Source organism: Patella vulgata, chromosome 2 (assembly GCF_932274485.2).
Source record: "Patella vulgata chromosome 2, xgPatVulg1.2, whole genome shotgun sequence".
Classification (NCBI taxonomy): Eukaryota; Metazoa; Mollusca; class Gastropoda; family Patellidae; genus Patella; species Patella vulgata.
Genome location: NC_065880.2, coordinates 48,910,192 through 48,934,207, shown reverse-complemented (window position 1 = coordinate 48,934,207; position 24,016 = coordinate 48,910,192). Strand labels below are relative to the sequence as shown.

At 36.3% G+C, this 24,016-nt stretch overlaps 1 protein-coding gene across 3 annotated transcripts; it reads right to left on the bottom strand.

Moving 5' to 3' along the window:
* Window positions 1–43: 43 nt before the first annotated feature.
* LOC126811591 (arginyl-tRNA--protein transferase 1) lies at window positions 44–24,014 on the bottom strand. 3 transcript variants are annotated; one of them, XM_050537295.2, is made up of 10 exons: window positions 23,994–24,014; window positions 12,243–12,306; window positions 10,600–11,009; window positions 10,063–10,169; window positions 7,697–7,783; window positions 6,821–6,985; window positions 5,087–5,262; window positions 4,698–4,797; window positions 2,190–2,307; window positions 44–1,927 (listed from the first exon to the last, which is right to left on the bottom strand). In XM_050537295.2, the coding sequence occupies exons 2-10, from the start codon at window positions 12,302–12,304 to the stop codon at window positions 1,749–1,751; spliced, it is 1,404 nt and encodes a 467-aa protein (XP_050393252.1). In that variant the 5' UTR covers window positions 12,305–12,306; window positions 23,994–24,014; the 3' UTR covers window positions 44–1,748. The 3 variants fall into 3 exon arrangements, with proteins under 3 accessions (XP_050393252.1, XP_050393253.1, XP_050393251.1); XM_050537296.2 differs by lacking the exons at window positions 6,821–6,985; window positions 23,994–24,014 and adding exons at window positions 7,021–7,182; window positions 19,336–19,470; XM_050537294.2 differs by lacking the exon at window positions 23,994–24,014 and adding an exon at window positions 19,336–19,470.
* Window positions 24,015–24,016: the final 2 nt, after the last annotated feature.

Below are 24,016 nucleotides of genomic sequence, written 5' to 3'. Positions count from 1 at the left end.
GAACACTAGCCTTCAGTACAAAATACACATAACCATACTAAAACAAAGTAAGACACAATTTATTAAACTGAAATATTTCCAAGTGAACATGCTGGTTTTAGTCATATTTTCATGAATGAAATTAATGAGCTTATTATTGGTTACGATATATAAACTCCAACAAGGATGGTTTTCTGGTTTAAGTCAACATTCTAGTCAATTAGGTGCAGTTATACAAATCTTACTAGGATTAAATGTCTTATTGTATCAACGACACCAAATGATTGGAAATAAATATCTGATGAAAACAACAAACAATTTATAAATATAAATATTTTCTGTAGTGTGCATATATTTAATTGATTTAAACTAACAACACTTAACATTGAAAACTAATAACAATTAACATGGTTATATATTTATGTTTACATGTGACAAGTTGAATAGCCTATTTTCATTATGAATTTCTACCTCCTAATTATCCTTGATCTCTACCGTATATCACAGTTAACTATTTAGATTAACAAAATTTACATACAAATTTGTCAACATTCAGCAAACAATATAAACAAGATGGTGCCACCTATAATCTTTGCTTATATCTTGTGATGGGCCTCTTTTTAATCAGATTAAATCCAAGCCAGGATATTATCTACTGTTGATATTTTGATTTTATTTTCTTAAGTACATGTTAAATAATGAATACGAGTACAATTAGAAGATATTTAGATTGTGTACAATAAAATTACAAAGATCTACAACAGCCTTTACTATAAGCATTATTATAAATAGCACTTTATTTGACTATAGATCTAATAACAATAATGACATGGAACAGGGGCCGGATTAAAGGGGGGGGCTGGCTGCAGCCAGGGGCGCCAACGTTAGCTCTAAAAAAATTATACCATAAATAGACGTCATATGTTACGGTACTGATTAACAAGGAAGGCATACAATTTTCAAATTGCATTTGTGTGAGTGCATTACTGTTGATGCAAGGGCCCCAGTGACATTTTCAGCCAAGGACCCCATTCAAGCTTAATCCAACCACGCATGAAACCAACACATTATTTTTAATAAAATAAAACAATTGCAAACAGCAAGCACACATGGGATGGGAGTGACTATATATTTGGACAAGTCTAAGTAAATCTCAACTATGGCATCTTCGTCATGAAAGCACTTGGTTGACTGGGACAAGACCTGATTTCATTGAGTATAGGACCCAACACCCCTTTAGAAAATAAAATATTTTGTAAAAAAATCTAATACAACCGAATAAATGTTATTAAAAAGGAAATATTATTGACAAATCAGTCCACAATAGAAATAAATATCACAAATGTGGAGTTAGGGATGATTTTCCTCAAACTGCATTTTAGTATGAAAGCAAATTATTAGCAATTATAATAGTCTGGAGACTCAGTGCAGGGTGGGTGGGTGGGTGGGAGGGGAGGGGTATCAAATGGGCACAAAACCAGACCCCACTTTGGGGCATTTTGGAGATATTTGGGGTCAAATGAGGTCATGAAAACGTGCTGAAAATGATGGAAAGTAATCACTCTTTCAATAAAAATGTAAACTTGCTAAAATATGTAAAAACTGTCAAATCAAAATCTCTCCAATTTAGTTTCACAATGATTGCTATACATAATGAAACTAGTCCGAAAAAACAATTGAATAGTTTTATGGCTGATACCCCCCCCCCACCCCCCGTACTGAGCTTTAGGTCTATAACATTCATACATCAACAAATATAAATGTTTTTATCATTGCCTAAATAATAACATTCGTTCGGCACATGTTTTTCCTGTCAGTTTAGCATATTCTAACACCTCATCTTCATCTTTTACTCTAGGATTTTCAAATCTGTAAATTTCATACGTCATAGCTTCACCATTACGTAACACTAAAACTTTGTTAATATCAATCTTACTGTCTTTGTCCTCTGAAAAATAAATAAACTATAAGCGACTCCACAGAAAGAGACAAAATGACCACATATATATGATTCAGTGTTCTGTTCAATTATTTATTTGGGCCAGTTGCATGAATATTTTATATTACTGTAAATTTTCTATGACATGTGAAACCAAAACTCATGATAATTGAAATATTTCCCTTCTTATTAATTCATAAGAAACTAATGGTATCTTATAACCCTACAAACTATCACAAAACTGGAATTCGTAATTCTCCATATCACTTACCTGTGTTATTGTCATCTAATTTACAATATTTTGTGGCGTCAAGTTTAGGACGACATTTCTCTATAGGAACCCAGGCGTACGTCTCAGGACAAACAAGAAATGAAGGTGTATATTGTCCCTGTAATACAATGTATAAAAACTACAAAGATTAAAAATAAGTAGGGATCAATAACAGGGGTAGGACCAAGAGGACTTATGCACAAGCCTGGTATCAAAACCATGCCACTTGACTCAATGACAGACATTATGAAAGATACACAGTGTACATAGTGTTTGGCGCTTTGAGCATGCATATGGAAATTTGCGCATTATAAATCTACACTATTATTAAGCTTTCATATGTATTACATATGAAAGCTTATTGTTTCTGTTAAGATTATTATTGTTTTATCCACAAATCAGATTTCTCAGAATCTAACCATAGGATCTTTCTGAAACTTTTACCTATCCCCCCAAAAATGGGTGGTGGCTGTTGATTAAATATATTTTCAAAACGTTTTACGCATCCGAAATCACCGAATTTTACGAACAAATGCATTTGACCTACAATGCTGTAACTTTGTGACTATTTGACCTATTTTACTAAATCTTTTTTCTTTGAGTACCTTGAGACAATTACTTCAAATCTGCAGATTCAGATTTTCGAATTTCGAAAATTCGTCTTTTTGATTTCAAACCCGTATTTATGACCAATTTGACAACTTCTTTAATAGTTGTACGATTTTCATGAAATTTAGCATGTAAGTAGATCTTACCGATGCGACTTCAAAAATATGATTAGAATTTTGCTAAATTATCTCCCCTTAATGTAATTAAGGATCAAAATTTTCAAAAAAATCATCGAAATATAGGTCAGAATGACCTAATTTTTTTTTTCGATACTAGACAAGTAATTACTGATTCATATACAAAATATGGAGTTTGTCGATCGAACCGGAAATGCCACCATCTTGAAACGCGAAAAGTCTCAATAACTTTTGCGATATTGCACTTACAGACATGGGAGTTATATTTTCTGAATCCCTGAAGGAATGCCTAAAAAACGTTCAGAGCAGAATTTTGATTTAGGTCAACTGATGGCCGCCATTTTGAAGTGAATATGAAAAATATTTTTAATATGTAATAGCTAGAATCCCAAGGTACATTCCGTGCAAATTTGAAGGCAATCGGACCAACGGAACGTTGCCTGGGCAGAGCAAATTAACCCCGGTCACGAAAATTTGCTCATTCTTCAACGTTATTATAATCTTGTATTATGACCGCCATCTTAGATCCATCTGGGTCCCCGATCCACCGTCACTTATCAAACCACTCCGAAATAGACCCAAAATCCCCAAATCGACCTTAATTTCTTTTGACTTATCACATGCGCCACGCTGGAACCAAAGGTACTATGACTACCAAATTACAGCGAGGAACTTTTCACGTTGGGACCTAGGTACCCTGAAACATTCAAGCCGATAACTGCATTCATTCATGTCGTTTGTTCTTCACACGGTTCCTGTCGTTCAGCTTTTTCCACCATTTACGGCTTCAGTAAGTGCAAAAAAAGTGGAATTTCGCCATGACACCGGCACCGATTGTCCGAAAACCATGAAATTTGGACACAATACGCCCATTACCACCCCGGACTTTGTGCGTTACTCCCATTTTGATCCGATTAAAAAAAAAGAGTTTTAGCAAAAAAAAAGATTTTCGGTCAACTGATGATCTCCATTTGGAATTGAATATGAAGAACAGTGAAAAATCCACTTGAACAGACGTGAAAATAAACACAATAGGCCGTAATATGTTCAATGTGTCTCTTATTTCTGAAATTAATGCATTTCAGGCTAACTCAGGATCAAGATCGATTTTTTGGTGTTTGAAAATTTTCAAAATTTCGTATTTCGCCTTTGACCTTTTACGTGCCGACAAAGTTGTTTGCAGGACAATTTATGCCTTTAATTTTCAAAATTTACGAATTTAACCTAAATATTCGAACAGCTATGGTTCCGTTCAAAGTTCTTTCATTTATTTTTTTGATATTTTCCTGCCCCTTTTTAGTTCTTTCCCGCCATTTTCGTTTCATGTTCTCATCCATCCCGTTTTTAAACGGCTTGATCCATTTTTCTGAAACTTCTGGAACAGAAAGTCATTCCGATTACAGCAATCCAAGTCTCAGTTATTTCCCTTTAGTTTCCAGATTATTTTGTTGCCCGGGTGCAATGTTTCTCACTATATTTAGACTTGTAACTTCGCGACTTTTTCACAGATTTTGATAATTATTTTTTTTGTTCTTTTTTCTTTTAAGATACTTGATATAATCCATGTCACGTGACGATGAATATGAAAGCTTTCATATCTGCATGGGACAGTAGTAGATCTAGTTATTATTATTATTATTCGTTAGACCACTCGACCACTTCCCCTCCATGACATAAATGTTGCATGGAGAGTATAACTTGTGGCACTTAATTAAATAACCATGGATTTTGTCCCATTACTGTAGAAAAATAGTTAGTCTACCTTATATCTCATTTTGTGACAAGAATGTATGTAGAATCCCATATAATAATATTTAAGATTTGGAGCATATTTATTTAAATCTCTAGTAAAGGCCATCTCCCTGTAAATACATCAAATTAAAAGTTGAAACAAATATATTCTGCTGTTAACAAAAAAGAGATAATCCTTAATTTGACTTTGGCATGGGATGATAAGCATCCTGTAGGTCAGAGACATTACGCAGTATGCTCAGTACAATATTTTTATTTCCATAATATTTAGATAAGCAAAATAGCTCACACAATCACAACATAATTATGTAGAATAATCAAATGACAATTAATTGTCTTTTATGAGCTCCATTCTTTGCCCATGTCCTGACAAAAAAATTATAAATGAGTGTTACTTACCTAAGAGCTGAATAAGTTCCAAGTGAAAGGAAAGAATATTCTGGATCATAATATAAATAAACCGATGATACACAATATGGTAAAATATCTATCACACCTACAGCTATTAATTTACCATCTAATATATAATGTTGATGAAAAGAACCATAACCCATTGGTAGATCACCTTTTTTACTCTGCAAGTTAACAAATAATCATTAAATGACTTTAAAATCGGTTTTCATAAACATATAATAAACAAGTCAACAGTGAGGCTGATGTACCCAGCCGAAATCCCGAAATAAGTAGATGACACATATTAATTAATTCCACGTTATTTATCATTTTCAAAAGTATCGAGCAGTCAAACTGATTATCAACTATACACTAAGTTTCATCACTCTCTATCAGATAGAATCGAAGTCAAAGAAATGGCTTAGCTGTGCTTAGCTTTAGCGGGAAATGTTAATCATTGAACTCAGTCAAGACATCAACATCAAGTTTAAACATTCTAACTCAATTAAAAGAGTTGTTATGTTCCAAAGTCTTGACCGATCAAATTGCTTAACGCTCTTTAGTCTAAGCAGAAAATTTTCATCAAACTTAGTCAAGGTAATGATATAATGAACCTATACTCAAATCAAATTGCTTATCTCTGCTTACCATAAACAGACAATGTTCATAATCGAACTCCATCAAGGCATTCACCTAATGAACGCCTACAAGAAGTTTGAACATTCTACCTCAATTAGAAGGAGAGTTATTGTGCTTCAAAGTCTCGACCAATCAAATTGCTTATCGCTCTGCTTGCTCTCAGCAGAAAATGTCCATCATCGAACTTAGTCAAGGTATTGATGTGATGAAACTATACACCAAATTTCATCACTCTGATTTAATTAGAACTAAAGTTATTGTGTCCCAAAGCATCAACCAATCAAATTGCTTATCTCTGCTTACCCTTAGCAGATAATTCTCATCTTTGAACTCCATCAAGGTATTCACCTAATAAACACCTACACCAAGCTTGAACATTCTAGCTCAATTAGAAGGAGAGTTATTGTGTCCCAAAAAGTGTGACAGACCGGGCGGAGAGGCGGAGAAACAGACAGACGGACGAACCCATTTTAATAGTCCCCTGCTTTCTTTGAAAGGCGGGGGGACAATAAGTTGAGAAAAACCTTGATATTACAAAAATTTGTTCAGATCAAATAAATTGATAAAAGAAACAGAAGCAAACACAGCATCAGAGAAACTCAATAATTTTAACAATATCAGTGAATATGTGACCTATAAGCCATTGTATTTTTGATAATAGAGAGGGAAATGAGGATTAACGTCCACTCGACACAAAGTAGGTCATATCGGGACTAATTATTTCAATAATTTGTTGGTGTGTAGGGGTCTACAACAGTAGAAGGAAACTGTAGGACCCAAGGCGACCCAACTCCTTGTAATGTACAAGCTGCGGATCAAAACCACACAACTTGACTCAATGACAAACCTTATGATCTAAAGCGCACTCAACTGCCAAACCCTCTCATCTATGATAATTGCTATCAGTCAATAAAATTCCATAAGCTTTGTTCTAAATATTTAAAGACATGTGTCAGTACTGTTGAGACAGTCAAGTTTAGAAATTTCTGTCTTCCTTTCAAATATTCAAATTTGACAAATAATTGGCCTATATATGGATTAAATCAAATTTGAAACTAGAAGCTGCATGCTCTATGTGTTTTATAATGATATTAAATGTACCTCTATTAATGGGGAGTCTACTAGAAAACCTGTAAAAGCTGATTTAGTACAATCAGAAGCTGGTTCTTTATGTATAGCCATCTGATATTTCTTAAACACTGAATGGGATTCAATAAAACTTGACTTATATTCTTCTGATGCAGGGTTTGTTCTTACTAGTTTGATCTAAAAGTAAAATAAGGAGAAATATTAATTAGTACCCTTAGTGGAGAATCACAGAGAAATCTGGTAAATTGCCGTTCAGTGGGTTTTTCAGGAGGATCTTTATGTACGCTCATTTGATATTTATGGTAAATTTGATGAGATGTCTTGAAGGAGCTATCAAATTCTGTACTTCGTGGGGTGGAGCGAACAAGTCTGATCTGAAAATTAAGATAATTAGCTAAATTACTAATGTAACTTTGCATAAGGCAATGCAATACCTTCAATTTCAAGCATAATATTTAAAGCAAGATACCAGTTAACTATTCGAAAAAGGTTTTAACATACTGAGTAATTAAAACCTGGGTGTGCAAGGAGGCCAACAATCATTTTCCTGATTAAATGTAACAAAAATAAGGACTGGAAACGGTACTTTTTTGTTGTGTATGGTCAGAAAGTCATTGTGCATTCAAAAAGAACAAAACTGTCGATCTTAAGAAATTTCTAATTCTATTTGGATTTGCAATGTAACCGTTGTCATCTTAAATTTTTCTCAATTAACTTCCACATCAATTGTTCTCCTAGAATTATATCTGTTAATTTCAAGGACACGTAAAATCAATTCTAAATGCCGGACATGTATCCATAGTCTTGAACAATCCCAGTAAGTATCCTAGAAAATATATGCCATGTTTGTTAAAGTTGATTTTATAATTACAAAAAAGCCCAGCCTACCTCTAATTTGTGAGCAGGATTTTCCACTTTATCAGGTTCATTAAGAAAATCTTCTAATGTTTTCTCTGTTGGTTCTTTTGCTTTTTCCTAAAAACATTAAAACTCATTTTTTAAATCTCTTTTTAAATCATATTTCTCTGATTTTGTACGCAAATGGGTTAAGGAGCTGGACCATTTATAAATTCTATACTTTAAATTAAAATAATACAAAAAGGAAATATTGTGACATGTAGAATGTGGCCATACTATATTTTAGATGTTTTTATTGAGAATTAAACCAGAAGTCTCAGTACTGTGGTTAAATGTGTTATCATATCAAGAGAAAACATCAATAGTTGCCGTCCTTAGGGTATAAAGTATAAGGAATAAGTATACCAAGTTCCAAGATAATCCATTCAGAATTGTGGCCTTCGGGCGCTAAAGGCAAAAATTGGGTGTGGCTCTGCCCCTGGCGTTTGGGGCATTCACCAAAATCAATAGTTGACGCCCTTAGGCTATAAGAAATACATATGCCAAGTACCAAGATGATTCATTCAGAATTGCGGCCTGTATATGATAAACATAAAAATTAAGCTCCAAGGCCTGAGGCGGCAGTTGCTGGAGGGCCTATTTAGTTTTTAAAGTTAGAGCCAAGGTAGTTGCTAACATTAAAAACGGGATTCGTTACTGAGGTTATAATATTATTAAAATATTAGTTATAACTATTGAAATTTGTCGTACAAAATGCTTTGACAGCAGAAACATCACCGGAAACCAACTGTACATACACCTATTTTCAAGGATAATATTTCCTCATGATGGGGTGTTTACATCGAAACTAGCGCAAGATCTTTTGCTAGATATTTTTTCTTAAGCCAAAGTCGTTTGATATTGGTAATGTAACTTTATATGCCCATAAATGACGTCACATGGATACAATATATTAAGCAAGACATAACCGAAAACTTACAAGGATTTAACGTACATTGTAGGCCTACGTTTAAAAAATAAGATCAGATCTCCAAACAATAGGGCCTATTTAAAATGGTGTGGGCCTAATTAATTTCGGGTGAGGGCCTATGTTGATTCCCGTTGGGCCTCCCCCCCCCCCCCCTAACATTCATTGTCTATGCGTTTTTAATCGTATCAGACAAGTCTAAAAAAAATTTTTTTACAAAATCTTTGGGCCTGAGGCTGCAGCCTCATCAGCCTCACTGATAATCCGCTACTGGTTGCCGTACTTAGGCTATGAGGAATACATATGCCAAGTTCCAAGATGATCCATTAGGAATTGTGGCCTGTAGGCAACACACAAAGAAAAAATGGGTGTGGCTCTGCCCCTGGGGACCGAAATGAAATGAAATGGGGTTTAACTTCCTACTGTTCTGCTCCTAACCTGGGCTAATGAAGACGGGCATACGCCATACAGTGTGCTATGAGGGAAATTTTGCCCGGGCAGCGGCGCTACGGCCTACACTTATATCGAATTCCAACTGCCAAGGGATCTTTTACGTGCACGCCAATTTGTACACGGGACCTCGTTTTTTTGTCCCATCCGAACGACTAGACAGCTGTCCTTGTCAGGCTTTCCGTCCTGCATCACTGAGCAAGGGGAAACCACGCCGGAAAATCGGGATGAACTTTCTCGGCCAATGCAGGGATCGAACACCCAACCTCCAGACTAGCGTGCCAGCGTCTTACCCACTTAGCCACGTGATCCCCCCCCCCCCCCCGGGGGCCAGGCATTCACCAAAAAACAATAGGGGTCATCCTTAGGGTATAAAGAATAGGTATGCAAAGTTTCAAAAGGATTTGTTAAGAAATGTGGCCAGTACGTGACAAAGAGACAGACACAAAAATTGGGCGTGTCTCTGTTCCAGGGATTGGGTATGCACCAAAAAATTATAGAGGTCATTCTTAGGGTATAAGTACTATAAGGAATAAGTATGAAAAATTTTCAAGATGATCCATTAAGAATTGTGACCTGTAGGCAACACACGGACAGACTCACAAAGAGAAAATGGGCGTTGCTCTGCACCTGGGGGTTGGGCATGCATCACAAACAATAGGGATGATCCTTAGCGTATAAGTATGCAAAGTTTCAATATGATCTGTTAAGAAATATGGCCTGTGGGCGACAAACAAATACAAAAAATGGGCGTGGCTCTGCCCCTGGGGGTCTGGCATGCACTAAACACATTAGAGATCATCCTTAGGGTATAAGAAATAAATATGCAAAGTTTCAAGACAATCCATTCAGAATTGCAGCCTGTAGGCCACCCACAGACACACACACAGAGACAGTGGCGAATAATGTGGACGTATAAAAAGAGTTATTTGATAAGATGGTCATGGACATGTTTTTGTTATATAAATCAATATCTTACTTGTAGGTGAACTTGTTCAGTATTCTTAAGTAATTTTTCTTTCTTTTTTTCAGCTCTAATCTGTTTGGCTTTTTTACATGGCGGGAGTTTAGGATCAGCTCCTTTTCCTAAAAAATAAATAGTTTTAGTGAATGGCTTCTAATTAACACAAGCATGTGCTATCAGGTTATTCTTATGTTGTCAAGTTCGTTCGTTCGTTTCTTGAGTTTTACGTCCACTTCCACCTAAGGTGATATCGTAGACAAGTGTTGTCTAGGACATTGATTACTATTTATATAACTTATTCAACTGATATTGGGGAGCCACACAGTAGCTCAGTGAGTAGGTCCAGGTTGACAGTTGGAATGCAATTGCTGTACGGGCAGAATTTCCTTCATAGCACACTGTATGTCATATGCCTGTCGGAAAAGTAAGACATTGCATTCATTCATTCAATGATATCAATTTGTAATTTATTTTTTATTACAGAAGATACAAGCATATTTAAATCAAGGAGAATGGTGGTATTAACTCCTGAAATTAATTAAATTTTGTTACCAGGTTGAGGTTGATCTTTAGTTTTCTGTTCAGCAGTTGCATTCTTTTTACCAGCTACTGAAATAGAGCTAGTTGTACTTGATGTTTTCGTTGGGGTATCTTTGCTGTTTGCCTTCTGGTCAGAAGACAACTGATTTGTAGAAGAAGTAGAAGGTACCATTTTGATATCACTTGGAGTTTTACTGGGAAATTGTTGGAATTCATCACAGGAGATATCATTAGTACCTGAATCTGTTTCATGGTCCCCACTATTTCTTTCTCTCTTTGTTCCATGAATAAGGTATTTATTTATTTGTTTGATTAACTTTTTATGGGATTTATTCATCTTGAACTCCAGGACTGCACATTTGATTGTATTTTGTGGGCAACACGTCACATTTAAGGTGGGTTTATAACAGTATTTACCACTCCTAAAAACAGAAAGACAGGTTGCCATGCATCAAACCATACGCCCACAGCGGCTTAGTCACATGAGCAGTCCACAAAGGTTGTCACATATTTTGTTTTGTAGGTATTGAAGGCATTTAACAGATATTAAAGTTACAATTTCATATTTTCTAAGAAAGTCAAAGCATAATTATTTCTATGTCTTTTGCTCAATAGGTTGTCAACTCACTATTATATGATCATAGGTTATCTTTCTCACAAATTAAAATTTTCACACCGGAAATAATAACACAATTACCTCCCTTGTTTTCCTATTCCCCACCATGGAATAGCTATCTTCAAACAGTTGAATTTGAAGTTGAAAATGAATTTTTGCCAATTTCTCAACTGGCAATAGTGAATTATAGGATTAATAGGATTATTCTTTAACAAGGTGGGACTGTTTATAGATACCATCTATTTTAGGACTTTATTTTAATACATTTTAGAAATAAACTTAAAGATGGGTTCTCAGAAAAGTATTTATCGGGTGGTTATTTCCAATAAAAGTATGGCAATTTTGGTATATATGGAAAGTAGAGATATCCAATCTTACAAGAAGAATACTGGATTCCCCGAAAAACACTCATGGAGCGTATACAGGACAAAAATATAAGAGTTCCCATAACCAACAGCCCGACGATTAAGAACTTCTGCACGCGTGATGTCAAAGGTCATTTACTAGTTGTGCCAATCAGATGATAGCTTTTGAGTTATTGAGATCTTCAAATGAACATAAACACAGCATATAAATTTCACATCATTCAAATAATATCATTAGCCCCTAGCGGGTGCATAAAATTTTAAAAAGTGATCAAGGGCAATAACTCTGGAGTAATTATCAGTTTCTTCATATCATGAACATAAATTTCAAGTCTATCAGACCATAACTTAGCCTCTAGGTATCCACAAGCAATTATTGTGGATGAAAAAAATTAAGGTGGATCAACGGACAGACCAACTAATGAATAACATGGAGGATGAGAGTATACAACCACATTCCAACGTGGGGAATGAAAATGGAATATTTTAAAATCATTGTACAAATGCTCTCAGACTCTGTATTTGATAAAAAAAAATATTATGTTTCATGGAAAGTAAATGTAAATACAGATTTGGATTAACAGCAATGATAAACTTTTAACTTAACTGGCTAAGAGGGAGGGAAAAAGTATTTCTTACACATTTGAATTATAAAAGATTAGCACAAACTATACCTTCTCCATCCTCGATCAATCAGATCTTGATAATCCTGAACAGTCAACGAATGAGCCCACATGCCTGTAAAAGTAAAAAAAAAACAAAAACAAAATTTTTTTATTAACTTCAAGAGCTGATTTTTTAGTTATCGTTCTGGTATACATATCTTGGGCTAGTACCTGAAATAGGCTATCTATATACTGTATGCATTTATACAAATGGCAGCAATGAATTTTGGAATAAACTATTCAAATTAAACAATGACAGTAGCTCTTTCAGAGGAATGAGTAGATTCTCATAATATGTGACAGGCCGCATCTAAATGTGAATGAGTCGGAATTCGAGAATCAATAATGAGATAAAGACAAAATAAGTGAAAATATTGATTTTGAACGAAATTGAGATTTTCACAAAAATGAGTCTATAAATATACTATCTATCGACACAGAAGATCAAAATAGCAATAAAACATTTCAAAACACCTGTATTTGAACGTTTTGTAAGAGTACCGTATTCTTAAATCTGTCCTATTTCTTAAAATTCTCGGCGAAATTAGTTATTTGTCTTTGCTAGCAGCGGGACGACCGGTCATTCCTCTTGCATAACAATTGGCATGGTTGTAAAGCGGAGCATCTCTAGTTTATAAATATGATCAAAATACTGTTGATGAATTGATTTTGAACGGATACAATCGAGTTTAAAAACCCTCCAAAAAGACATTACCTATCCATAAATATTTGGTTTTGGCGATAATGTTTTTGGGTACTTACATGTGATTCACTCTGATAAGTGGCAGAAAAAAAAAAAATTCTGATCGTAGTAATTGCCGTTGAGTGTTAATCGAAAACACCTGGCTGATGATGTAAATTAAGCGACAAGCAGGTGTGTGTCATTGAGTAATACTATTACTAATCAACTGTCACGGGTCAATGATAAAGCCGTCGACAACTCATTATTTACTCCGAATAATTAATCCAAGTGGTGATTATTTGATATCTCATATCTTTAAAAAAATAATCTATAGGCCTTAAATGGAAATAAACAAAATGGCCAATAATTTTCTTTTCGAAGAGAATTTTATTGATAGTTAAATTCCGTTTACCGTCGCTTCTTATATGGGTCGAAAAAATGAGAACGACCAACGAGCCGAAATGCGACGATTCTGTCTGCCATTAATAGAGTATCCTCTGAATAATGTTGATATTTACATCAAAGCCAAAATGCAAGAAAATGAATGTAAGCATTTCTTGACTATGAAATTGACATTTCTATAGGGACTCATATTTTGATAACGTCACGGTACCTGAAAATAATAATAGACCTATCATACAGGCAAAATCTTATTTTAATTCATGTGTTAAATGAAGACGCGTACAGCTGTGGCGGCTTCTTTGATGATTATCCAATCAACAATCTTAATCTCCTGACCACTAGCTGGCACTCAGGTGCTAATTAATTGATGAGATTAACTCTCACTAAAGTTATATTATACACAACAGACTACTAATGTATAGATTGTTCTTCAGTATAACACTATCATGTGAATATTATGCTGTATGTGTTGTGGATGTTTCGTTACGAAAGGAGTGCATTTATTACGATTTTCGTCGTCAGCACTCTTGAAATCCTAAATAAAAAACATATTAAACGACAAAATATAGCAAATAAATTGCAGAAATAGTCGGATCAAATTTTTACTACGATTTTCGTCTTCAGCACCCCTGAAAACCCATGGAAAGATATATTCAACGACAAAACAACAGATAAATGGCCTGGTTGCTATGGGATTTTGTTTTGGAACATACATGTACCAAATCTTTGACTTGCTTTTTCTCAAAACTTACTTTTGTGAGTTGGGTAGCTTCTAATGGACACAGCTCAGTCAATTTTTGCCCAATTCAAACAAACTATACATCAAATTAAAGGTAATGAGCCGGAGAATGTGAAAATAACAATAACTCAATTTTCAACTATTGTGACTCAGTCTGCTGTGGGGGGTCACATATCTTTTTTGGATTATGTCTATAGTTAATAAAAAGCCTAGACATAATTGAAGAGCTTTTATTTAACAGAACACAATTTTTATGGGTTACAATCACTAGTTTTATTCTAAAAGCATGACGTTTCGACAAGTATCCTCTTATCGTTATCCAGCTTTTATTTACCCTTGAAAACTTATTTTTCTCATTCAATACATGTAGCTTCTTGGAAATGTAATTTCTGCCGTCAAAAGTCAAGGGTTATTTTGTGTGCATGCCAACAAATCCACAGGTGCGCCCTCAGTTTTTTGTCCCATCCCAATGACTAGATGCTTTTTAATTGTCAGGCCCTACATCCTGCACTTTCTAGGATCAAATCTAGGACACCTGGTTAGTGAGCAAGCATTATACTTACTCACTTGTAAGCAATTGTATCATCAGAAACGGATGGAGAGGAGGCGCAATGCACTTATAATAAAGAGAGAGGGAGATTAGACAGAGTGAAATGGGGTTTAATGTCCACTCAAAACAAACTAGGTCATTTTGGTTCAATTTTATTGCAATAATTTGATTGCTTGTACGGGTCTTTAGCTGTGGGAGGAAACCAGAGAACTTGAAGAAAACACATTACGTTGGACAGACTACCCTTCTTCTTTTCACGTGTAAGCGGAGATTCGAAACCACACCACTTGAGTCAATGACAGACATTAACTAACGTGCAACCATTAAACAACTCTGCCAAGCAACCACCCCATTCGCACCTCTACTGGATCTACCAGTTTCCTTGGTTGTAAGACTTGATATGTTTCTAGCAATGTTAACATTTTTACTTTTTATGTCGATTTATAGCAATTCTCTCTCTCTCTCTCTCTCTCTCTCTCTCTCTCTCTCTTTTCACCCCTTTTGCATGGCGATTTTATATGATTTTTTGGTCTAGAATGGAAGAAGAGGGTTTGAATTAACATTTTCTGACAGGTTTTTCTAAATATTCATGATTTTGAAGCAGGAGGATAAGAGGTTGGTTGTACTGCGAAAAGTTACATGTAGTATGCTGCTTCAAGTTTTGGGTATCTCAAAATTTTGGTGGTCAACCTCATACAAAATTTGGTGCAAAGACATGACCATTTGTTCCTCTGTCAGTATGAAAAGCATTCATTCCACCGAAAATTTCGGGAAAAGTTGGAGCCAGGGGAAAAGTCAGAATCAGTGGGGGCGCCAGCCACCGGTGGTTGGGGGAGCAAAGTTCAAGGTTAAGGTGGCAAAGGTGCGAGCTTCAACTGGGGGTATTGGGGGTCTGTCCCCGATATTTTTGAAAAACAGACTGCCAGAAAAGCAGCCTGGCAGTATTTCAGGCACTGATCGACAAGATAAATAGATCTGACCAGATACTGCCTGTCGCCTGACCACTAGTTTATCCAATCAGAGTGAATCGTGTCAAACAAATGAATTTGCCAACCTCGACGAAGCCCCATCGCCAAAGTAGCGAGATTATTTTGAAATGCAGTCTTATAGTATTCAGGCACCGACTGTTGAGATAAATAGAGTTGACCTGATACCGCCTGTCGCCTGATCACTAGTTTATCCGACCAGAGAGGAAAATGTCAAACGAATAGACTTGCGAACCTCAACGGAGCCCTGAAAATTTGAAAAATAGGCCTGGCAGTATTTCAGGCACTGATCCTCGAGATAAATAGAGGTTACCAGATACCGCCTGTCACCAAATCACTAGTTTATCAGACCAGAGAAGAAAGTGTCAAACAAACGAAGTGAGTGAATAAAAGTGAATGAATATTTTTGCCACGATATTTTGAGAAATAGACTGCAGGAAATGCAGTCTGAGGCAGTATGTTGAGATAAATAGAGCTGACCAGATACTTTATGGCAACAAACCATTAGCTTATCCAAACAAAAAGGGATGTGTCAAACGAACGGAGTGGGTGAATCAAAGTGAATGAATATTCTTGCTGCGTTGAACCCATACCCAAAAACTTTGAGGATCGTATTTGTTTTTTTAAAATTATTGGGGGGGGGGGGGCAAATGGTGATCTGCCTCCAGATAAAACAATAAGAGTTGTCTTTCTTGCTTTATCTTCCATATCTTCGTTTTTTCAGAACTATTAAAAAAAAAAAAAAAGAGTAGTCTGATCAAAAATGAAAATATCGCGATATTTTTAAGAATTATCGTGATATATTGTGATAAAGCGATATTTGAGATTTCAGATGATAATTTTATCGCCCAACCTAATAATTATCGCGATATTTCACCATCCCCGGGGAATCGCGGCAACCTTATATGTAACAAGGGACTTGAAGAACGAGGCTAGACATATTCCACAAGTCATGTCAAACGGTGACACCATATTCTTATCAGGAGAGCATGCGCAATAAATACTATTTAGACTGGAATAACCTAGAGATTGGCATTCAATTGCCATATTTCGCCTAACATTACTGACTTGATATTAGAGTAAAAACGGAAACGATTGAATGTAAATCAGTTTATATAAATTCATATTACATTATTATATGCGCTGCGACCCATTTGTGTCAATTTCTAGGTCCCAAATATTAGCAATTTAGTTCCTTTTAGGGAATATTAATCATATACGTAACACGTATACATATAAAAAGAAAGAAAAAACAATAAAAATGTTGTTTTATTAAAAATAAAAGTTGTTTTTGGAAATTAAAGTTGCTTTGGGCTTTTGGGTAAATCTATGGACCCCAAATAATATATTTAGTTCATTTGTATAGTTCATTATTATTTAGGGGTCACGCTAGTTAGCCTAGAGGTCGGGTGTTCGATCCCTGCATTGGCCGAGAAAGTACATCCAGATTTTCCGGCGTGGTTTCCCCTAGAAATGGTTCAACTACTGATGTCTTCCATTTTGCTCCAGCCACAGCAGTGGACCGTCCTAAGGCCTTTCTTTGAGCAAGTTTTGTAGTCATTTGACTGGCCTATTCCCATTGAAATAAAGGTGAAACCTTACCGCATAATTATATGATTTGATTAAACCCAACTGCTATGCGAAATTTTTGTTAATTTTAAAATGGCCGCCAAACCAGAATCACACGAAAATACAGAAAGATAGGTTGCCAGGCAACAAAACATACGCCCACAGCAGCTTAATTGTCCGAGCAGTCGACAAGGGTTGTCGCATATTTATTCTTTTGTAGGTAATTAGGGGAATTTAATAGACAATTTCATACAGATGACATTATAATTTTTGTCGTTTGCGGGTTCACAAGGTTCTAAAAACTAAAACAAGGGCCGTAACTCTGGAAGTAATCTACTGAAATTGTTGAAATTCAACAGGCTTTTTTGTTTTACTAATTCAAATCATGCATATAAATTTCATACATATCGGATGATAACTTTTGTCGTTCGAACATTCACAAGGAACAACAAAGTGAAACAAGGGCCATAACTCACAGCGTAATTAACGGAAATTGCTGAAATTCAATAGGCTTCTTCGTTTCACTAATTTAAATGATGCATATCAATTTCAAACAGATCGGATGATAACTGTTGTCATTAGAGCGTTTACAAGATTCAACAAAGTGAAACAAGAGCCATAACTCTAGATGTACATGTAATTAACAGAAATTGCTGAAATTCAATAGGCTTCTTTGAATGATGCATATAAATTTCATACAGATCGGTTGATAACTTTTGTTGTTAGAGCATTCACAATGTGCAACAAAGTGAAACTCCAGAAGAAATTAACAGAAGTTATTGAAATTAAATAGGGTTCTTCATCTCACTAATGCAAACAACATATATCAATTTCAAAACAATCAGATGATAAATGTAGTCTGTAGAGTGTTCACAAGAAATTGTGGATGACGGACCGACAGGCGACAGACGGACGGGGGCGACGGCAATATACGACCACATTTCCATGTGGGCTTATAAAAACTGTTCGGTATGATAAGATTGAGATTTCTGTGTTCCACTCTTCACTATTTGTAACATACAGGGGCGGATCCAGGATTTTCAGAAAGGGGGGCATGCTGCCCCCACTTGGGAGTGCGAAGCCCAGCCCTCGGTGGGCGGACTGACGGGAAATCAACCAAGTCACCAACCGGCTAGTTTCAGAGTAAATTACGATTTCCAACCTAAACTATTTTTGTTCTCCTTTCCCCCGAGAATATATGGGACAAAAAATTGTTTAAAATTTTGCAATTGAACCTAATTTTACTCGCTCAAAGACTCAAATAATAGTGCATCAATGCTGCCGTGGATAAGAATTATCAAGGATACAAATTGCAGCTAGGTTCCCGCTTGTCATTGATGCAGGATGGAGGGCCTGACAAGGACAGCTGTCTAGTCGTTCGGATGGGACATAAAAAAGCGAAGTTCCGTGCACACATTATAGGCCTACTTACCTTGACAGTTTGACTTGGAATTCGATATATAACTTATAGGTAGTGCCGCTGTCTGGGCAAAATTTCCCTCATTGCACACTGTATGGCGTATGCCCGTATTCATTAGCTCAGTTCGGAGCAGAACAGTAGGACTTTAAACCCCATTTCATTTCATTTATTATTAGCATTAAGCGAACTTCTAAATATCCGGGGATCACGGTGGCTAAGTGGGTAAGGCGCTGGCTCGCTAGCCTGGAGGTCGGGTGTTCGATCCCTGCATTGGCCGAGAAAGTTCATCCAGATTTTCCGGCGTGGTTCCCCCTTGTCAGTGATGCAGGACGGAGGGCCTGACAAGGACAGCTGTCTAGTCATTCGGATGAGACGAAAAACCGAGGTCCTGTGTACACATTGGCGTGCACGTTAAAGATCCCTTGACAGTTGGAATTCGATATAAGAGTAGGCCGTAGTGCCACTGTCCGGGCAAAATTACCCTCATAGCACACTGTATGGCGTATGCCCGTCTTCATTAGCCCAGTTCGGAGCAAAACAGTAGGACGTTAAACCCCATTTCATTTCATTTCATTTCTAAATATCCGTCAGCTCAAAATTACTAAATTACTTTATAATAAGAGACTTGTTAATCAAGACTGCAAGTCCCTAACATCAATATAACAGATCGATTTAGTCATCCGAAAGTATTGCCATCATACATGCATGTACAGTATCAATATGTTATAGTACCAATACTAATATTCTTACATACCGTGTGAGTAATTAGTATTTGAAGAATTACAATAACCGCAGCGGTATCCTCCATGTTCCGAATAATATTCAACGATGCTTGGTTTCGTCTCCATGTTGACATCAGTGATCGAAATAATATGGCTAGATTCGGGTATCAACCGCGGTACACGACGGAAGTGCCTGTTCAAACAGAAAATGGTAGTTTAAAGTACCCAAGTCTCTAACTCAATATCATCCAAAGTCTTCGACATTGAAAACACGAATTATTTGTCAATTTAAATCAACATTGGTGTTGTGATCTTACCGGGAAAAGACGGGCTTCTGATATCCAATATTTAAAGTTGCAATTGCAAATTTTCAAGTTATATTTTTAAAATGTATTAAAATAAAGCCTTAAAATAGATGGTATCCATAAACAGTCCTACCTTGTTAAAGAATAATCCTATTAATCCTATAATTCGCTATTGCCAGCTGAGAAATTGGCAAAAATATCATTTTTAACTTCGAATTCCAATGTTGGAAAATGGCTGCCCCATGTTGACAATAACAAAACAGGGGAGGTAATTGTGTTGTTATTTCCTGTGTCATAGATTTTTAATGGTGGGAAATAATGCCCATGATCGTATAATAGTGATTTGATAACCTATTGAGCAAAAGACATAGAAATAATTATGTTTTGACTTTTTTTAGAAAATTTGAAATTCTCGCTTTAAGACAAAATAAACATATGTTACCATTGGTACACGAGTCGTGTACCATAATGCGTCCATTGCCATTTGTAACAAGGGACTCGAAGAACGAGGCTTGACATATTCAACAAGTCATGTCAAACGGTGATGCCATATTCAGCAGTAGGACGTTAAACCCATTTCATTTCATTTCATTTGGCGCCATATTCTTATCTGTGTGTGGAATAGCTTTATTTAACGTCCGCTTCCACCGAGGTGATAACTGGAGAGCATGCACAATAAATACTGTCGATGTAGACTGGAATAACCAGACGCTAGAGATTGCCATTCGATTGAGATTTCTGGCGTATTGCGCCGAACATAAATGATTTGAAATTAGAGTAAAAACGGAAACGATTGAATGTAAATCAGTTTATATACTTATTACATTATTATATGCGTTTCAATCTAATTAAAACACCGATCCTATTTCGTTTCGTTTTTATAGTTCAAAATTTCGTTTTACTTGTCTTTACTACACTTGGATCTGGAAGAGTTGTTATTAAATAACTCGTGTTCTGAATGGTGTCAGGGATAAGCCAATGAAACAGTCTGTTACGGCGAGCTTTAGGCGTGTTTTTCACGGAACTGTGGGTAATCCACTAGTAACATCAATGCTGATTGGTTAATCAAATGTCTGACGTCATAGGGTCATAAGTCGGTCTTTTGAGGGGAGCCACGGTGGCCAGGTGGTTAAGACGCTGGCTCGCTAGCCTGGAGGTCGGGTGTTCGATCCCTGCATTGGCCGAGAAAGTTCATCCAGATTTTCCGACGTGGTTTCCCCTTGTCAGTGGTGCAGAACGGAGGGCCTGACAAGGACAGCTGTTTAGTCTTTCGGATGAGACGAAAAACCGAGGTCCCGTGTATACATTAGAATGCACGTAAAATATCCCTTGGCGATAGTGCCGCTGCCCGGGCAAAATTTCCCCTCATAGCACACTGTATGGCGTATGCCCGTCTTCATTAGCCCAGTATAGGAGCAGAACAGTAGGACGTTAAACCCCATTTTATTTCGGTCTTTTGACCCCTGACGTGACCTATCGCTATAACTTGTCAGATCTTCATGTAGTGTAGGCCATCGAAAGTATAAAAAAACGAAAGGAAATATAGATCTGTATTTTAATCAGATTGGTTTATACTACACTAGGATCTGGAAGAGTTGTTATATAACAGGTGTTCTGGGTGGCGTGAGGGATTAGCCAATGAAACCATCTGTTACGGCGACTTCTTGGCGTGCCATGCACGGAACTGTGGGTAAACCACTAGAAACGTCAACGCTAATTGATTAATCAATGTCTGACGTCATAGGGTCAAAAGCCGCTCGTACGACCCCTGACGCGACCTTCCAGTACAACCGGTCAGATCTTCATGTAGTGCAGGCAATCGAAAGTATAAAAAAACGAAACGAAATATAAATCTGTATTTTAATCAGATTTATATGCCTTTCGGCCCATAATTTGTGCCAATTCTTAGGCCCCAAATATTAGCGATTTAGCTCCTTTATATGACTTTTCACCACCGACGACCACTGTGAAGATATTTATCACCACCGACGACATAATAATAACAATTTCAGTGAAAATATTTAAATCAGATTTATATGCCTTTCGGCCCATTTGTGCCAATTCTTAGGCCCCAAATATTAGCGATTTAGCTCCTTTAATATTAGTGTGACTTTTCACCACCGACGACCACTGTGAAGCTATTTATCACCACCGACGACATAATAATAACAATTTTAGTGAAAATAATATTTAATAGCCGGAAAAAATAATAAATATTTACAAAACCCAACAGAGGTTGTTCTTAACCCTTGTTAACAAGGGGTAATCTAAGACCCCAGATATAAATTGGTTTTTGAATGCCTCATTTTATTCAAACAATTTTATTCATATAAAGACTGAATAATAATAAATCAAAGTAACGAAAAACAAACAACATTTGAGGTATTAACAGTGAAGATATGAATTATAAGGTATTTTTGAAACTATAAAAATCTGCAAATAACTTTCCATGCAGAATCGTCTTATTTTGACGGGGTTGGTAGAATACCTAGATTTGTTTTCAGATCTAGATTACTAGAATGATCAATGCAATATCATCAGTAAGAAAGATTCCAAATACAAAGCTGGCACCGAGCGCAGAACAAATTAGACACTTGTAACCAGCAAAATGTTTAAAGGAAAGGGGTGGACCTCTAGTTTCCGATAATGTAATACTCTTAGTTTCTTGTCAAATGGCAGATGTTGCCACTGCCTCACTTCCGCTCTATTTGCAGCATTATACTCGCGTTAAGTAGACAATTAAATGAACCAGTTCACAAATGTTACGGATATGGTCGTGGGGTTCCAAAATACCCCTTGTTAACACACAAGGGTTAAATGCTTTTTCGGCGGTGGAAAGTCACACCCGTATAATATGACCTAGGAGTACTATAGTAGTAAGAAATTTTATTTTAATCCCTCAAGTTCATGTGTCCTCAAAGGACGATTTGACGCAATTCTATTCTATTCTATTCTATTCTTGTCGAACTGGCGAATAGGAATATGGCCATTTTTAATAAATAAATAGACTTTTTGTGGTTTTATATTCGGGCTCTTGTCCGATAAATTTCCAAGTTTTCTTAATACTCGCCGTGATCCAAACTAGCGAATAAACGTATTCGCCGGTTAGTTAGTAAAGTATACGCTTTATGACCCACGAGACCCTGGGCTAACAAACATTATTCGCCGGTTAGTTAGTAAAGTATACGCTTCATGACCCCCCACCCCCCGTGACCTTGGGCTAGTAAACAATTACTGACGAATCTTTTTAAAACCCATTTTTATCAGGTCGAGGGGGTGGGGTGTGCTAGAAACAATTCAGGAATTTCAAGTTTTTATGGAATAAAAATGTTTGTCCAGAGTAGCAGAGCAGCTAAATAGAAGACATCCCTGTCTTTTACATACCTCTGCTATTCAGTCATAGCATAGCGTTTATAATTTTCAAGTTTCTGAAAATCCGTGTTTTCCTTTTGTTTGCGACACTTCCCGTTTCTTCGTTACGCATCTAACGTAGCAAAGATCTCTGTGTTAAAATTATTTTTGGAATGTACCAGTTCTATATTTAATATTGGCCGACACCAACATTGTCCTTTAATTAGATGAGTTGAATTCAATAGCATGCATTTGGGCAGTGGTTCTTAACCAATGCTGCCAACGGCACACATTGGAACACATGAAAAAAAATGGCGGCACACCTGGCTAAATATATATGAAAAATATATGAATTTTGCCCCCTAACTTTCGGGCAGACGGGTAAAGTGAAAAAAAAAAAAATATTTCATGTAGTTGGCAAAATAATCTAATAACACACCAATTTTACTTTTCTTTAAATTTAATACCACGAATTTGTACTGAATTGGCTATAGATTGTCTGGAGTCACTCTACTTTGTGTGACATTTTACGGGCATCGTTTATGTTTTGTGAATGCAGCCGCAACAGTCTGATTGGATGGTTGGAATTCGGGTCGGCACAGAGAAGGATTTCGGTTGAAATACCACTCCGCCGGGCCTGGTGTTTACATAATTTCTCATTACGAGGAATAATGGGTACTGTATCTTCCCTTTTCAACTTCCGGTTTATGTGCACTTAGTCTAAATTTACTGAGTGCACTCCTTTCAATTTCATAAATATTTTTCCATGTTATAAGAATTCTTAATATTATAATAAAAATCATGTTTTGAATTTGATTTCATATGACCATTTAGATGCTGGATAGTCTTACTCTTGTCAGTGTGTTTCCAGGACTCAATATATATATCATGTAATCGGGTTTTAAATAAGTGTAGAAAGAATTCTGTATTAAAATTTTAATTTTTTGTGGCGTTATAGTTCACCCATTCGTGTTTCCTCTAGTATAATCTGGATATGACTTAGCCATATACCATTTATAACCGCCCGAACGTACCTTTAAATCTTGATCATCCAGTC

What these genes read in the sequence shown, in the direction of transcription:
- LOC126811591 (XM_050537294.2), bottom strand. Translation starts at nt 19,429, where the DNA reads ATGGAGACGAAACCAAGCATCGTTGAATATTATTCGGAACATGGAGGA. An exon ending in GGAACTTATTCAGCTCTTAG is followed by an intron (nt 4,798 to 5,086) that starts GTAAGTAACACT and finishes ATGTATTTACAG; the next exon opens with GGAGATGGCCTTTACTAGAG. An exon ending in ATTAGATGACAATAACACAG is followed by an intron (nt 1,928 to 2,189) that starts GTAAGTGATATG and finishes TTTATTTTTCAG; the next exon opens with AGGACAAAGACAGTAAGATT.